Genomic DNA, 18,683 nt, shown 5'->3' on the forward strand with positions numbered 1-18,683 from the left:
GGGAAAGTAGTCGTTAGGGTTATAAGGCTCCGGGTTCGAGTAGTAGGGTAATGTTGTGGTCACGTGACGGATAGTAATCAGTAAGATGTTATTGATGTACTATGCCAAAATCGGCATAGTTACAAATGGCCTTGCATGGTTGCATACAAGAAAAATAGGGAGATTCTCTAGGAATAGTTGTGAGGTTCAAGGTATAGTTGGGAATTTCAATGAAAGAACAACTCCTTCTTGCGTGACAGTGAAAGGGTATGGTTATTCACTTAATGCTATGTTTGGGCATAGTGGGCTTAGTTATCTATTACTGATAACTAAGCCTCCCGTGGCCATAGCCTAAGTAAAGGCATACTTGTAACAAAAAACAATTGGCCATGAATCACAACAAGGAAAATAGGGACCTTGGGGGATTCTCCAAGCTCCCTATTCGCTTGGTTTTGACCCTTTGTGCTACAAATACATGGATACAACGTGACTTGTAGTGACATTAACACACAGGTCAGAATCAAGCGAATATGGACCTTGGGGATGCTCCATGCTCCGTATTTGCTCGATTTTGACCCCATTACCGTTCAACATATAAGAGTATTTTGGCTTGCTATTTCTTTCAGACATGAAAAACATAGTCTTGGAGTTGGAGAATGGAGGGGAGAAAACATGTGAAGAAAAACTATAAATGTTCTTATACAGCGTTTGTGATCATCAATGTGTACTAGAGTTATCAAGAATGTTTAATGAAAATTTTTATATCCAGTGGATAAGTGATTGCTCAATTGAGTACCTACAAATGCATTTGCAATAGTATGAAGAAATCATTTGTGACAACTCCCTGAAAATTGATCACATGTGATATTTGCACCCAACCGATCTTGCCCCTGAGAAGCATGCAACAAGAAGACTGAATCGCTATCTAGAAAGGTGCCCCTCCACTGCACTGCTTGTCCAAGACAGATGCACAAGCCACTCTAAAAATTTTCTCTTAGTGGAATTGAATCCTGGGTTTGTCTGTTACTTGCACTTGTTGACGGATGGTGACTTAGAGGCTAGTCATCAAGTTTTGGTAGTTGCCCATTTGGCGCCAGAGGATGTGGAGGTTTAATTTGACCCAGAAGAAGAGCAAGTAGAGGTATTAAAGGAAACATTTGATGCAAGATTAACTTTTGCTTCTCTTGCGAATGCAGCATTAGGAAGCAAGCAAGATAGGCCAAACGAGGAAGCTTATTTTCCTTTGAATTGCGTTCCCAACTTTGCTATGACAAGCAACATTTACTACATTCAGTTCATGTTATGCATGAGTTGAATATACGGGAGGAATACTGTGTAACTATAATCACAAATTTTTGCAAGGTAGATATGGGATTTGTGGAGAATGGAGTGGACCAACATCTCCTTGTTGACACAACTATCCATGACACACAATTCACGTCAGGGGGACAACTGCTCAAAGATACATTCAACGAAGCAAAGTCTGAAGAAGTCGAATTTCCAATAGAGGAGAAGTTTCAATCGACCACAAGACAACTTGGCTTGGAAAACATGGACATCCATGTGGTGCTTATGGCCTAGATAGCGAGTAGTCGCTCTATTCACTTGTGGAGAAGGTTCATGTTGGAAACATACAAGAATCAAATGGTAATTATTTTTTTGGGCATTCTGATGTTTTTGGGGATGGTAATGATGCAATATTGAGATCAATCTGCTTGTTGACAGGTGCTTATGTATGACGATGTTTTCTTTAGAAGAGTAAAAGGCTCAAGGCAAGGCCTTGTCTCATTGGAGTACAAGGCAAGGATGCGGTGTTGTCTCATTACATTGGGCATTTCAACCACAAAAAGCTTTGTAGAAACAATCCAGATCATAATTTACCACAAGAAATACTATGAGGATAATGCAAAGTTCCCATTGTCTGCAATGAAAGTCATTACAAGTTTGTGTGGTGGGTATCCCCTACCACTAAACCTAGAAAGATTAGTTCTAATAGAGAAACAATTTGTGCTACACGTTTTTGGCATCGGGTTTGGGTGCTAAGCACTCAGAGCCTCCTATTTCCTTTCCTACACACCTCAGTCTCTGGCGGCCGGAATTGAAGACCTGAAGAGCTTAGATCCATACAACAAAAGGTTATTTTTGTGGGAGGTGGATTCAAAGCTCTATTCGTGGGGGTAAGGTGACTCTCTCCAACATCCTATTCTTTAAAACCTCGTACTTTTCGAGCTTCAAAGCAAGCTTGAGAACCAAATTGCACTCCTCTCGACTCATATCAAAGAAGTGAGTTAACTGCATACCTTTGCAATGCTTCAAGGTCACCAAAGAGATTGTCTACTTCCCTTGCCCATGAATGTTGCTTTAATATAGAATGGTGAACAAAGTTTTTCAAGCACCTTATCATTTACGTGCCGACGTGCAACCTTTATATATGATGGCTTTGGTAGCAATGATCCTCTTTGTAATTTATTTTGAGACTTTTTAGGTAATGTGTTAAGTATTGCTTGCACTTCCATTGGTTCGAGCTGGTTCTCCTTCATGGAGATAAGGAGCCTCGTTTAATTTATACGTTTTTGTTCTGAGCTATCATCTCTTCAAACGTTTGTTTTAAAACTAGATGATTGTAATGTACTTCGGCATTGGAACCTACTGCGTTTGAGTTTGGATGTAGCAAAGATTTGGAATGATAGCACCATGTGTCATGATAAAAAAGAAGAAAGTGTAAAGCATATGTAGGATACAAAATCAAAAATAAACTGAGTTACCTTAAAGCTCATACTTGTTTTTTTAGCCCGCCACTACCAATCTTCATATTCTATACGTTACATAGATCTCGTTTTCTTTTCCGACGCCCAAACATAATGTCTTTCGCATGCAAACTTGTGATCTTCTTCTCAAGGCTTTGGATTGTCTCTCTGTAAGCTAAAACTTTATGAGTGCATGTATCGTTCAATGTTAGTTGGATTCCTTACGAGAGGATGAAAGATAAGAAAAGAAAGACGACAACTACCTAACGAACAATGTGTCATTTTGGCTTCTTATTGACTCAAAAAAACATCACCTAAAATGTATTATTTAATAATTTCATTTTCTCTCTCTAAGCTGACATTGAATTTCTTTTAAGACCCAAAAATGAGTCCAAATTTCTCCTAATGGGCCCTAAGAGCCCCACATGGACAAGGGTGATTAGTGCCATCAAGGACGGCATTCTAAAACAAAAAGATCCATATGGAGCTCTCATCTGAAAGGGCCAGTTTGCAAACTAAAAACCGAAGAGAATTTCAATGCTTCGCATGCAAGAGTCAAATGTATGTCTACCTACCTCCGTTTTTCACAAAATCTTGTCTTAGAAAGCCAAATTCTCTCTACATTGACGAACTTTTCTAGTATGAAATTTTCATCTATGGTCCTGCTGTTGTTGCAAGTTGCAATGCAATGTGCTATACGTCATTCTGAAATCAAGTAGCAAAACATGTGTAACACACCATGTAATGCAACATTTTGCAAAAGTGTTCTCAACACACTCAAATTGTGTGAGCTCAAAACAGTGTCAAAACGATTGCTGTGGAGCATGATCAGCAACCATAAGATAATAAGCGAAGCTACTACATACTGTCGAAAGTTAATGATCATGTCAGTTAACATCACTAAGAACAATATTCCCCTTTGCTATCTTTACAGTATGCCTAACGACAGATTTTTCACTTTCCTATCTTTCTAAATAGTCATGCCATTAATAGTACACGCACGTGACATCCCCTTTTCATTACTAGTGAATCTCCCAGGATCAACAAACATTCAACTACCTTTACTGATGAAACCAGTATTGCCTTTAAGATATGATGAAGCCTTTAAAAGGACTAGACATGTCCCAGAACCTACTGCAAAATTTTTGACCAACCTAGCTTCAAAACAACTCTTGGCTTGGCGCATGCTCTATATCATGAGCACAAACCTCATGAATCATATTTTACATATCAACTTGCAAACTAGATCCTCACTGCTTTCATTCCGGCTTCGATCTCTTTTGCCTTCTCTCCCATGCCAGCTGCTGCATATATATTTGCCATAAATACATAAGCTGCTTCTGCACACTCATCTAGCTCCACCACTTGTTCAAACACCCAAGTTCCCACATTGACGTCTGCCCATTCCACGCATGCGCCCAAGAGAGAGAGCCAAATTGCAGAGGTAGCAGAAAAAGGCATTCCCTGAATCACTTCTACTGCCTTCACTATGTGCCCTGCACGTCCAAGAAGATCTACCATACAGGCAAAACATCCTACATCAGGCTTCAAACCATATGCAGTTCCCATAAGGTCAAAAAGCTCTTGGCCCTTTTCCACTAAGCCAAGATGATTGCACATATTCAACAGGCAAGAAAATGTCACCATGTCTGGAAGGATCCCCTCACACTGCATTTGCACAAAGCATCTCAGTGCCTGCTCACTGTGACCTTCTCGTGCATATCCTGCAATCAAGGTGTTCCAGGAGACAATGTTGCAAGAAGGGAGATTCTCTATGACACTTTGCGCCCCTGCAAGGTCACTGCACTTGACATACATGTCCACAAGAGCACCACCTAGCACTATACTACGCTCAAGCAAACCCTGCCTCGAAATATCCTTGTGAATTTTCTTTCCCTTCTGAATGGCTCCAAGTACAGCACAGGCTTTCAAGAGGCTCAGATATGTCACTTCATTTGGTTGTATACCTTCACATTGCATTTGCTCAAAGCATTTGAAAGCCTGCTGCCCTTGGCCCTTTTGGGCATAACCTGAAATCAGCGCACTCCAAGAGACGACATCCCGACGTAGAAGCTTTTTCATAACTTTTTGTGCTTGAGAAAGGGCACCACACTTAACATACATCTCCACAAGAGCGCCACCAAGCACTAAATTTTTCTCCAGCAAACCCTGCTTTGAAATCTCATCATGAATTTGTTTTCCCTTCTTGATGTTTCTGATTACAGCACATGCTTTCAAGATGCACACATAGGTCACTGCATTTGGAAGAATGCCTTCAAGCTTCATTTGTTTGTAACAGTCTAGAGCATTCTGGCCCTGCCCCTTTTGTGCATATCCTGAAATTAAAGCTGTCCAAGAAATGACATTGCGAGATGGCAGCTTCTGTAGGACACTTTGCGCCTTAGGAAGAGCAGCACACTTGACATACATGTCCACAAGAGCACCCCCTAGTGCTATATCTTGCTCCAGCAACCCCTGCCTTGAAATTTCATCATGGATTTGCTTTCCCTTGTAAAGGTCTCCGATCACAGCACACGCTTTAAGAATGCACACAAACGTTGCTGCATTCGGAGGAATGCCCTCCTGCTGCATTTGTTTGAAACAAGTTAAAGCCTCTTGAACTTGCCCCTTTCGAGCATACCCTGTGATCAGTGCATTCCACGAGACGACATCACAAGAGGGGAGCTCCTCTAGAACCTTCTTGGCATGCAAAAGAGCACCACACTTAGCATACATGTCCACAAGAGCACCACCGAGTACCACGTCATGCTCCAACAACCCTTGCCTCAAAATCTCATCGTGAATTTGTTTACCCTTGTTAATATCTCCAACAACAGCACACGCTTTCAGAATGCACACATAGGTCCCGCCATTTGGGCAAATCCCCTCCCCCTGCATTTGGTTGAAACAGTCCAAAGCATTGAGGCCCTGCCCCTCTCGGATATAGCTTGCTATTAACGTATTCCATGCGATAATACTTCTGCTGTTATGTACGCCAAGTAATTCTTGTGCCTTCCGTAGCTCGCCACAACTCGCATACATGGTAATCAAAACATCTGCGTACTTTTTCTCAACAACTCCCCTTTTTTGAAGCTCGTGATGTATTTTGATGCCTCTTGAAAGATCTTTATTATTACTGCATGTCCACAAAAGGGAGACGGAAAACGCATCCACAGTGCTTGCTTTTCCAATGCATTGCTCTACTCCCAGCCTGCGCCACGTGAGGAGCCTGTCTTCGACCCAAGACAGATTCGCATGGCTGTCCATCCACAGGGGCTCTTTTGGGTTTGGCTTGCTGGTGCGATCATCCCTGCACGACAATTCCTTCTGACGCTCCAAATACTCGTGTCCTGCGATTGCCGTGGAAAAGCCAAGGCCTTGTGGATGAAACATCTGCAAGTTCTCGTATCATTGGCAAGTTGTCTCTCCACAGGCACCATTCCTGCTTGAGAAATAGTGGAAGATCATATACTAGTCTGCTAAAACGTGTAAGGGTGGGTTCACAAACGGGCGGCGCCCGTCCATCACTAGGGCCCTAGGCCACCTAAGAGAGGGAGCCTAGATCTGTGGTGTCCGAGCTTAATTTTAACCAATCAGTAGCTCATTTGATTTGCCTCGTCGAGAGCTTTTTAAAAAATTTGATCTCAACTTTTTTGACGATAGGAGCTGAAAATTACAATTCCATTTGTGCTTTCTCGTGTTAAAAAATGGGTGTGAAAAAGAAGACACACAACAATCCCAACGGAAAGACATTGGTGCCAACAAGGCTTGAAGTCACCCATTGCCCAATGAAAAGGTTTCATTTCAAATAAAGTGAACTTTGAGAATCCTTTAGAATTGCACAAAGTGGATCCACCTTTGTTTTATTATTGGGGGTGTCATTGTTCTCTTATTGGGGGGTGGTTTTTTATTGGCCATCTTACCCTACATGTGACTGGACTGCCAGCGTGCGCCCTTAACTTCGTGTATGAAGGAGCTCCGAATGCCCATTTCGATGTTGCGAAGTCTTATTGGTTGCTTTTTTTTGTCCTTCAAGCACGTCTGGATGTCTATGAAGCTATGTCAGGCACGGACGCTGGCTAGTGTTGAGGAAAGAAATGGGCCAATGAGAACTTGCGCCCAATGCCTTTTCCACTCACACAAGGTGGTGCCCAAGCGCACATCCTACTTGGGGGGACTACTGAGTCACGTCCACCAGACCCTCAAATTCATCCGAGGGGTCACCCTCGCCCTCCCTCGTCTATAAAAGACACGCCCAAAGTAGAGGGATCTACGGTGGGGGTTTAATCCACCATTGATCCCATCTCCATGCGATAAAAAAATAGGCTTCCCAGCATCACCGCCCATGACTCCAACCATGGAACTGCCCCTCCACGCTCCCACACCTTAACCAGTCCGCGTCGTTGCACACATGGCGATGGCACATGTATAAAACCTTCCCCCCCCCCCCCCCCCCCCCCCCCTTTTGCGTCGATCCGATGCTCCAAAACCCACGCATTGCCGACGATAAATCGCCCCTGCCATCGATCCCGTGCCACTTAGAAACGAGGATGGGCGAGAGAGGGCGGGCCTCGTTTATAAGTGACACGGGGTGAGAGACGCGGGATCGATGACATGGGCGATTTATTGGCGATGTGTGCATTTTGGAGTGTCGATCTGTCTCTCCAAAATGCAAGGTTTTATACACGTGCCATCGCCATGTATGCAACGACGCATGGTAGGCGGCTGGTTAAGGTGTGGGAGTGTGGAGGGGCAGGTCTAGGGTTCGAGTTGCGAGCGACAATGGTGGGGAGCCTATTTTTTAATCTCATGGAGATGGGATCAATGGTGGATTAAACCTCCACCGTAGATCCTTCTACTTTGGGCATATCTTTTATAGAGGAGGCTTGCCCATCCTTGCTTGCGACCAATCTGGAAGCGCTAAAAACAGCCATCTCTGTTGTAGGAAATGGATGTCGCCTCCGTCTAATTGAATAGGAGGTCAAAGGCAGTGGTCTTTTGCAAAACTGGCTGCCCAAGCAAAACTAGCTCACCCATGGATAGCCTTACACAAGACTTTGACATGCGTGAGAGAATTCACCATGCGATTGCCAGTCGGAAGCTGTTAGAGAAAGATATCGTCGTGGTAGTACCTTGGTCGATATGTATGTTGTCTTACAGGCATCTGTTAACTTCGTGAGAAGTTCACCTAATTCCTTCAATTCCTTTTGTTGCTTCTCTCTGGCTAGCTAGTGTTGGCTTACTCGCCCTCTGGTTTAGGTTCAGGCTCTTTTTCCTTGGCTTGCTCGCCCTCTGTGGGTCTAACTGTCGGTGAAGGTGGAGGGCTCGGCATGGGGTGATCTGCCTATTCTGCATATGTTGATGATGGTCTGGGAGACATCTCACCCTGTTCGTGCTAGCTTTTACTTTGTTGGGCCACTTCAGCTTGTCTTTGTTGCTCCGTCGCATCTTCCCTTGCTTTTCTTTCTGCTTCTTGAGCTTCTTTTTGCTTTAATGCTTCTACTTCTTGGTACATGCATTCAAGAGAATCCTTGGGATCTTCTGGTTCTCTCCTGGCAGAATTCTTGGTTCATGGGCCTTTTATATCTCTTGGAACCCACCATGCTGGGTCCTCACCTACAGCTTGGCGGCTTCTTTCATAGGTCTCTTTTTCCCTTTCAAACCTCGCTTTCTTTTGCTGAGGTTTTTCCTCATGTGCAGCCACTGCCTTCTTCTTCATCTCCTCTCTTCTGGCTCTCTTCTCTTCATTGTCTGAGCTTTCACTGCTATGTGCTTCATGAGAGCTTTCTGTAGACTCCACATTAGATTTGTAAACTCTTTTTGTCGACCTTGTGGTTCTTGGAGATGGCTGTGCTGACACTATCCATGTGTTTTGATATGGGGCAAGCCGAAAATTTTCTACCATTCCGATAGCATGGTATGCTATTCTTGCGAGTACCTCAGGTGCACCCAGGTAAGTGATCTTGCCCTCTTTCTTGCTACCTTTCAACGCACATAACACATACTGTGTGTGATCGATGGGTTGCCTGGTTGTCGACTTCAACACTTGTGTGAATGTAGTCTCAATTGCATGATTTGTTGTTGTGTACCTTGGCGGTCTCTTTGCTCGAAAGTGAAAGTGTTGATGATATAACCATGCTGGTTTTTCCACTTGCTTCTGGATGAGGTCAGCAAAGGTGGCTGCAACAGTCTCCTTGGTGAAGGTACCTGCTGTCTTTCTGTCACGAGCCCTCATCCTCATCCCCTCTGTTGGCAACTTGAGATCCTCGGCCACAATTTTCTTTATTATGACCACTTCTACCTTCTGCCCTTGTTGGTCAGTAATCTGGGCTGTTCCATCTTCTTTTATTGTAGACAAGATCTCGTAAGCTTTCTGGAAGTCTACACCGCATGGCTCCTGGTCGTAGAATTCTCAGAGTTCGAGCCTTCTGTTAGCTTCTTTTGTGTCTGGCTTTGCCGCGACTTCATAATCTCTTTAGGCAGCAATTGCAGCTCTACCTGATGTCCTTCTTCACTTTTAAACCTGCCTGTGAAAACTGTTGTATTGTTTTCCTCAAGCTGTCTGAATAGGTACGTTGCTTTGGCCTTCTTTACTGAACTAGGGTCCAGTTGGTAGGGTGGCAATTCCTTCAACTTCTCCTTTTGAGAGACCCTCTTCTTGGCCTTTTCCACAGCTTGCATGGCTCCTGTTAAGTGAATAGAGTGCCAAAGTTATAAATTTTTTGCAATTTCGCTCTGAAATGCCCTTCAGTTTGAATTGCTGACAAATTGAGTCCAATTTTGCTTCAAATTAATTTTTGAACATGCATAGATGCATAAAAATATGTAAAGATTAAAATCATCAAGTCCAAGCAAATTTTTGCAACAAAAGTAAATAATCGTAACTATTTACAGCAGTTGATGAATGTTTTTAATTTTTGCAATTTTGGCATCATAGGCTTGGATGTCACGGGAACCGAATAATAGAGATAGACAGCAAAACGGAGGAAGAAATCTTTGTATTGATAGTGTTTGATACAACAGAGGAGCAATTGAATATATATATGGGCGCACTCCGTTGTACGGAGCTCGAACCTCCCGACCACCCCCCGAGCTTCAATTCGCTTGCATGCAGCGTCTCACTCGCACTCGCACTCGCACTCGCACTCTCACTCGCACTCGCACTCGCACTCGCAGAAGAGAGAATGGTGAATCACCCCCAAAACGTACCACCCGTCCTTTGAAAATATTGTGGCACCACTCAAATGGCTAAGCAATTCATCTATGTGAGGAAGAGGATATTTGTTCTTAATGGTCTGTTTGTTTAACCCCCTGTAGTCAATGCATAACCTATATGTACCATCCTTTTTCTTTTGGAATAACACAGGACTGCCCCAAGGAGATACACTAGGTTTAATAAAACCCTTTTTCAAAAGGTCATCAAGTTGTATCTTGAGCTCTTTAAGCTCATCAATATTGAACCTGTATGGAGCCCTTGAATAAGGTGTTGCTCCTGGATATAGATCTATGGCGTGGTCTACCGCTCTAGGCGGAGGCATACCAGGAAGATCGTCCGGGAACACATCCTTAAATTCATGTAAGAGATCCTCTACAAATTCTGGATTTTCCCCTTTCTGTTTATTCCCAGAATCCTCTTTAATCTCGTTAGCAAACACAAGAAACGTCTCACACCCTTGTCTCACCCCCCTCAAAAGTTTCATGGCAGAAATTAGGAGTGATTTAGTATTTCTCTCCTCAGCTTTAATCGCATGACCATCTCTGTTTTTAAAAACCAACTCACCCCTCTCACAATCAATCAATGCATGGTTCGCAGCCAACCAATCCATTCCCAAAATTACATCCCGTTCACCCATGCTAATAACATAAAATTCTCCCGAATGTTTCTCTTTGTTCAGCAAAAAAGGTAAGTTTTGAATATGACCCTGTGTATAATGTTTCTTCCCATTGGCCAATTCTACAGGTCTCCTAATCTGGGAATCAGAATTCAATTTCAAAGTCTGCGCAAGCTTGTTAGACATAAAACAATGCGTACTACCCGAATCAATGAGAAAATTCACAATTTCAATTCCTATCTTACCCCGAATTCTTATAACGGATGCCCTTAAATGATGGACAGACGTTGTCATGCATTTCATAGGAATTTCAGAGCACTTACCTTCCTCGCTCGCTTCCCCAATCGTGGTGTCCATCGCATTCATATTGGCTTCCATTCGTGCAAGAACAGCCTGATCGATCTCCTTATTTGGGCATTCGAACGTCTTGTGACCTTGCTCACCGCAACGAAAACATAACCCAAATCTCCTTGCTCGTTCTAGAAAAGCAGGATCATGTTGCCACCGCAGCGGTTGTCGTTTTCTTTGATTCTGATTTGCATCATTTTGACCCAAATTTTGATTGCGGTTGTTTACAGTATTCTGTCCCAAATTTTGATTGCGGTTGGTTACAGCATTCTGATTTGTACTCTGATTTCGATTGAAATTCTGATTCTGATTTGAAAAATTATTGGGTGGTCTTCTCTGATTATTTGTAAAATTCCTTCGGAGAAACTCAGTGTTTGTCTGAAAAGGCCTATTCTGCATTCTATGCCCGGTAGGTATAATTCTGCTTGGAGTAGGGTTGCGGCTCTCATACTTCACCTTCTTCTCATAATTTTCGGCCTTCGCAATAGCATCTAGAAAATCGGTAGCCCCTGCACCCTTTACTTGATAATACAGATCTTTACGCAGTCCTTCGATAAATTTGTTTGTCAACGCCTCTCCTTCTACTTCCGGTGCATACTTGTGAAGTCGCAAAAACTTCTCCTTATACTCATGTACAGTAAGACTTGGCTCGTCCTCAGGTTGCTGCTGAAACTTGTAAAACTCCATCTTTTTATCCATCTCATAGTGTGGAGAACAGTAACTTTTATACGCTTGCATTTTAAATTCCTCCCAAGTGATTGGAGTAACCTTTGTTCGTTGTTTAAGGTATGCTTTCCACCAAAGCTTTGCGGTTTGTCGAAGATGAACAACTGCAACCTTTGCTTTTGCCTCTTCAGAGAACTTCTTCAATGCAAAATAATCTTCTAACTCTTCAATCCATGCTTCGAGATCTTCACCAGTTTTCTCGATGCCATTAAACTCGTTAATCTTTGCCTTCTTGAAGACTTGCTGCAAAGCTGCCCTTTCAGAATCTTCATCTGCATCTTCTTCATCACGTTCCCTTCTTCGTCCTCTCCTTTCCTTAGTTTCCGCTTCGCCGTCATTCCGCTCTCTTTCGTGTGGACGACCGCGACGTCCATCACCACCGTTCCCATCATCATCATCTCCATCATCACCTCCATCTCCACCGCCCGGTGCCCCAGCGCCCACTCGTTGATTATTGTTTCCTGGTGGAATAGCATGGTTTCCGTCTTCCTGTTCACCATTAATTTCCACATAGATATCAGGGTCTCGTGTTGCTTTGCCTCGCAGAGCCTCAGCACGCTCCCGATTTGAAATTTCCAGATCCTCTCGTAGTCGTCGAATCAGGTATTCTTGCTCCTTTATCCTCTTCTCGTATCCGTCCATGTCCAGAATCAACCGCTTGCTCTGATACCAATTGTCACGGGAACCGAATAATAGAGATAGACAGCAAAACGCAGGAAGAAATCTTTGTATTGATAGTGTTTGATACAACAGAGGAGCAATTGAATATATATATGGGCGCACTCCGTTGTACGGAGCTCGAACCTCCCGACCACCCCCGAGCTTCAATTCGCTTGCATGCAGCGTCTCACTCGCACTCGCACTCGCACTCGCACTCGCAGAAGAGAGAATGGTGAATCACCCCCAAAACGCACCACCCGTCCTTCTATTTGGTATCAGAGCGAGGAAGGTAAGTGCTCTGAAATTCCTATGAAATGCATGACAACGTCTGTCCATCATTTAAGGGCATCCGTTATAAGAATTCGGGGTAAGATAGGAATTGAAATTGTGAATTTTCTCATTGATTCGGGTAGTACGCATTGTTTTATGTCTAACAAGCTTGCGCAGACTTTGAAATTGAATTCTGATTCCCAGATTAGGAGACCTGTAGAATTGGCCAATGGGAAGAAACATTATACACAGGGTCATATTCAAAACTTACCTTTTTTGCTGAACAAAGAGAAAAATTCGGGAGAATTTTATGTTATTAGCATGGGTGAACGGGATGTAATTTTGGGAATGGATTGGTTGGCTGCGAACCATGCATTGATTGATTGTGAGAGGGGTGAGTTGGTTTTTAAAAACAGAGATGGTCATGCGATTAAAGCTGAGGAGAGAAATACTAAATCACTCCTAATTTCTGCCATGAAACTTTTGAGGGGGGTGAGACAAGGGTGTGAGACGTTTCTTGTGTTTGCTAACGAGATTAAAGAGGATTCTGGGAATAAACAGAAAGGGGAAAATCCAGAATTTGTAGAGGATCTCTTACATGAATTTAAGGATGTGTTCCCGGACGATCTTCCTGGTATGCCTCCGCCTAGAGCGGTAGACCACGCCATAGATCTATATCCAGGAGCAACACCTTATTCAAGGGCTCCATACAGGTTCAATATTGATGAGCTTAAAGAGCTCAAGATACAACTTGATGACCTTTTGAAAAAGGGTTTTATTAAACCTAGTGTATCTCCTTGGGGCAGTCCTGTGTTATTCCAAAAGAAAAAGGATGGTACATATAGGTTATGCATTGACTACAGGGGGTTAAACAAACAGACCATTAAGAACAAATATCCTCTTCCTCACATAGATGAATTGCTTAGCCATTTGAGTGGTGCCACAATATTTTCAAAGGTTGATCTTCGTTCTGGCTACCATCAAATCCGCATTAAGGTCGAGGACATTCCAAAGACTGCTTTTCGTACACGTTATGGGCATTATGAATTTACAGTTCTTGCTTTTGGTTTGACTAATGCACCAGCAACTTTCATGTGCTTAATGAATAATATTTTTCACCCGTATCTTGATGACTTCATTCTGGTATTCTTAGATGATATTTTTGTGTATTCTAAGAATGAAGAAGATCATGCATTGCACTTAAAGAGAACATTTGAGGTTTTGCGTGAACATAAATTGTATGCCAAAGCAAGTAAGTGTACTTTTGCAAAGGATCAGATTGTGTACTTGGGAAGAGTGATTTCTAAAGAGGGGATTCACATTGACCTTGACAAAGTTAAAACTATTGTGGAGTGGCCAACACCAAAGTCATTAAGGGATGTGAGAAGCTTTATGGGTCTAGCACAATATGAGAGAGCACACATTAAAGATTTCTCTAAGATAGCAAGTCCTTTGACCGAATTGACCAAGAAAGACAAGGGTTTTGTGTGGACTTCTACCTGTGAGGCTGCTTTTGAGACCTTGAAGGCTAAAATAGCAGAAAATTGTGTTTTGAAAGTTCCTGAGATGGGCAAACCATTTGTTGTGTCATGTGATGCTAGTGGTGAACAACTAGGGTGTGTTTTGACACAAGAAGGAAGAGTGGTTGCATATGAGTCTAGGAAATTAAGACGACATGAATTGAACTATGCAACACATGATCTAGAATTGCTTGCTGTTGTTCATGCATTGAAACATTGGCGTCATCTTTTGCTTGGTGTCAAATTTGAATTGCGTACTGATCATCAAAGTTTGAAGTATATTTTCACGCAGCCATTGTTAAACAACAGACAAAGGAGATGGATTGAATTGTTGGCTGAGTATGATTTTGACTTGAAGTATTTGTGTGGGAAAGAAAATAAAGTTGCAGATGCATTGAGTCGTAGGCCCATGTGTAATTTGTTGACTGTTGTGCGATCCAATTTGGTTGATGAGATACATGCCGAAGTTGAAAGCGATTCTTTTTACATGCCTATTTTGAAATTCTTGCGTGAGAATATTGGTGAGATGTATGAGAACAGATATCACTTGTATCAGGGAAATCTGTATTATTATGACCGCTTGTGTATTCCTGCAAATTCTGCTTTTAAGAGTCAAATTCGGCATGAGTGTCATAACTCACCTTTTTCTGGTCATCCTGGATTGAGTAAGACATATGAAAAGATTAAAAGTTCATTCTTTTGGCCACGTATGAAATTGGATGTTAAGAATTATGTGCGTGAATGCTTTCAATGTCAACAAGTTAAAATTGAACATAAGAGGATGCCTGGTGACCTTCAACCCTTAGACATTCCTTTACAGAAGTGGGAGTCTATATCCATGGACTTTATTATTAGACTTCCTACTACTCGTGGAGGGTATGACTTGATCTTTGTGGTAGTAGATAGACTCACAAAACAGGCTCACTTCTTTCCCGTGAAAATAACTGATACTGCTTTGACCATTGCACGCTTGTTTGTGAAAGAGATATTTCGTTTGCATGGCATGCCCAAGAGCATAGTGTCTGACAGAGATTCTAAGTTCACTTCACATTTCTGGAGAGCGACTTTTGACTCTATAGGTACCCAGTTACGCATGTCTACTGCTTTTCACCCTCAAACCGATGGGGAAACGGAGAGAGTGAATCGTATTTTAGAAGATATGTTACGAATGTATGTGAATGAAAACCAATCTAATTGGAATGAATATTTGCCTTTGGTTGAATTTGCATACAACAGTTCATATCATTCATCTATTAGGATGACCCCGTTTGAAGCAATGTATGGCTATAACTGTCCCACACCTATAAATTTTCTTAGCTCAAGGAATAAGGTAGAACTGTCACGTGAGATGCTTGAAAAGATGGATAACGAGTTGGCCAAAATCAGGGGGAACATTAGAGAAGCCCAAAAGAGACATAAATTGTATTATGACAAGAAACATCGGGTTGTGGAGTATGAAACTGGGGAGATGGTTTTCTTAAAAGTTATTCCCGAGAAGTCTCATTTAATTCTTGGGAAGGATAAGCGATTGTCTCCACGATTTGCTGGGCCATTTAAAATTTTGAAGCGCATTGGTTCATTAGCTTACAAATTGGAATTGCCTTCTCATGTCAAAGTGCATCCTGTATTTCATGTGAGTTTATTGAAAAAGTATGTTCCTAACGTGCACCATGTTTTACAGGACAACTCTAAGTTGAAAGATGACGGAACATTGACAGTAGAACCAGATTTAGTGCTAGATAGGCGTGTCAAACATTTGAGAAATAGAGACATTGTGGAAGTTTTGGTTAAGTGGCAGAACTATCCAGTAGAGGATGCATCTTGGGTTGATCTTAGTGTTTTGCAAAGCGAATTTCCCTCCTTCCAACTCTGAGGACAGAGTTAATTTTGAAAAGGGGAGATTGTAACAAGACTTGATTTCGAGGTGTTTTAGTAATAAATTTTGTTTTCTAGGAAGTTTTTGTCATTTTAAAGTTAGTCCACTGTGTAGAAGGATGTGTGGATTGTTTTCGTCCGATAAAATTTTTTGATCCGGAAGGCACTTTCTGGGGCATTTTTGAAGGCGTTAACGTGGGATTTTGAAAAAGTGATGTATGAAGCGATTGAAGCCTGCGTTATAAGGAACAACTTTGGTTCTTTGAGTCTTTAGAGATTTTGATGTTTTGATGCTCGTTGAAGGCCAAAGATTAAGAAAAAAAGTTGGATTTGCTGTTTTTGCATCGTTTTTGTAGAAAATGCTGTTTTGCAGGTTGATTTTCAGCAAATCGGAGCAGGCTATGGAAATTTTCCATCACATAGCCGTCGAAGAGCGCAGCGAGGGCAACAAGATTGTATGAGACGGACTTGGGCTGTTTTGGCTCCGTTTGGGAGTTATGTTCAGTTGAAGACAGCTGAAAAATTGTGGACTTAAAATTTAAAAAAAAAAAAAAAAAAAAAACTAACCTCTACGGATCGCTTCACGATCACGTTTTTTTTTAACCTTGTTCTCGCAGGTATATTGGCGCGCAAGTCGAGTCGATCGAGCGCCAAAAATAGAAAAGCGGCTATTTTAAGAGGTCGCAGGCTTTTTGGAGGAGAATAGAAGGACGGGTGGTGCGTTTTGGGGGTGATTCACCATTCTCTCTTCTGCGAGTGCGAGTGCGAGTGAGAGTGCGAGTGCGAGTGCGAGTGCGAGTGAGACGCTGCATGCAAGCGAATTGAAGCTCGGGGGTGGTCGGGAGGTTCGAGCTCCGTACAACGGAGTGCGCCCATATATATATTCAATTGCTCCTCTGTTGTATCAAACACTATCAATACAAAGATTTCTTCCTCCGTTTTGCTGTCTATCTCTATTATTCGGTTCCCGTGACATTGGAATATAGATCGAATAGATACTCTGAGTGAAATATGGGCTCATTTCAGTGCACATGGTGAAAATGGTGCCAGATTTAGGCTTTCAGTCTCTGAAACAGTAGATATAAAGGAATTTTGAGATTTTGAGCTTCAACTTTGTTCAAACTTGGTTAGTGGGCTTAGGACATTGTGAGGGCCATACCCAGACTCGACCATACTCACCTCCCTCACTCCTCCAGACCGTTCTAGGGAATGACGTAGATCTATCTGTAGGTATCCCTCCCACTTAGGACCGACACTCAGACAGGACTCTCGCCTATCTTGAACTCCAACCCAATGTGAGGGCCATACCCAGACTTGACCTTACTCAGCTCCCTCAGTCCTCCAGACCGTTCTAGGGAATGATGTAGATCTATCTGCAGGTATCCCTCCCACTTGGGACCGACATTCGGACAGGACTCCGGCCTATCTCGACTGCCAACCCAAGGGGGTACATCCCTTCATTCAATGATTCTATCCGTTTCTCATAATCAATCTGTCCTTGACAGCTTTCCGCACCCAAAATCATGGTCCTTAGTCTTGATTCTCTTGATCTTTAACTTGAGGATTGCTCTTGCTTTCTTGTTCTCCCTTGGTTCATTGCGATAACCCCTTTTTCCTGACAAGTAGGCACAGTAGTTATCACTTTCCCCTAAGAAGAGGGATCTTGCAATCCTACCTGGTCTCGCTCGTCCCCGATTACCCATTTTTATCCCATGTAGTCCTAGCGTTTAACATAAAAGTTTTACATCAACATCCGGCCATCTGACCCTCCGGATCCGCCCACCCACCGAACCATTTCATGAAAATCCCTTCCCGAGGTAGTACGTAACTACTACAAAATCAGGAAGACAGTAGTCTATCAGACATCATGAAACAACAAGCAGCATGCAATCTGTTGCATACCCTCGTTCAGGAAAATTCATCTGGTTGTTCCCACCAGATCTTTATTTAGAAACTTTGAATTCATTTCCTTTCCTTTATCTGCTATAATGAGCTTGTAACTAGTTTCCTAATTAATCATGCAACACATTTAGTTTCAACCAATTCATCTTACCTCCCCATTCAGGCCAAGATAATTGGTTACAAGCCATCAAAATGGCATCACCTTCACAATATTTCCCAGAATTAAATGTTTGGAAAAGGGTCATCAAGTAATTTAATCATTCTTTCCTAAGAATTTTATTTCGAGAGGTATAGCACCATCTGGTGACAGATGCAAAGTATAGCCCTTATATTCCTAGCCTTTCCAGTTCCTTTTTAAGCAACCAAGTTGAACAAATTTCCTTAATTAAATTCACATCATCCTCCCTGAGAATAACCTTCTCAGTCAACTATTGGCATAAGTCCATACCCGGATTATGGCCGATTTCCAATAAGATACCGCGGGTACTTCACCCGGCCGTGCAAAAATAAAACAAACCCATTCATCCCTTATCCCTCGGGCATGAATGACCTAGGTATAGCAACTTACCAGTTCGCTGCCCTAGCCGAAAAGGGCCAATCTCCGACAAGTTCCCCAAGAGAATCCTCTCAATGGGCCGGCCTTTCAATCAAATTGACCCCAAGAAGATCCATCTTGGTTCCCGGTCATTTCCAGACAATCTTCAAAGCTCCTAGTTAAATCTATGTTTTGCAATGGGCTATCCCTATCACCTCTCGCGATTCCTTTTTAACTCCTAGTTGGTAATTTCCAGGTTCATTCATTTATCAACCTTAATTCCTACTTT

General features: G+C 42.5%; 1 protein-coding gene across 1 annotated transcript; it reads right to left on the minus strand.

Moving 5' to 3' along the window:
• Window positions 1-3,491: 3,491 nt before the first annotated feature.
• Window positions 3,492-6,201, minus strand: LOC147442218 (pentatricopeptide repeat-containing protein At3g09040, mitochondrial-like). The gene has a single exon (XM_086528466.1). It carries the CDS (start codon window positions 6,117-6,119, stop codon window positions 3,969-3,971), a length of 2,151 nt encoding a protein of 716 aa, XP_086384592.1. The 5' UTR covers window positions 6,120-6,201; the 3' UTR covers window positions 3,492-3,968.
• Window positions 6,202-18,683: the final 12,482 nt, after the last annotated feature.

The sequence above is a fragment of the Adiantum capillus-veneris genome, chromosome 14, assembly GCF_014529385.1.
Source record: "Adiantum capillus-veneris isolate H3 chromosome 14, ASM1452938v2, whole genome shotgun sequence".
Lineage (NCBI taxonomy): Eukaryota > Viridiplantae > Streptophyta > Polypodiopsida > Polypodiales > Pteridaceae > Adiantum > Adiantum capillus-veneris.

Coding starts and splice junctions, on each gene's coding strand:
- LOC147442218 (XM_086528466.1), bottom strand. CDS start 6,119: ATGTTTCATCCACAAGGCCTTGGCTTTTCCACGGCAATCGCAGGACAC.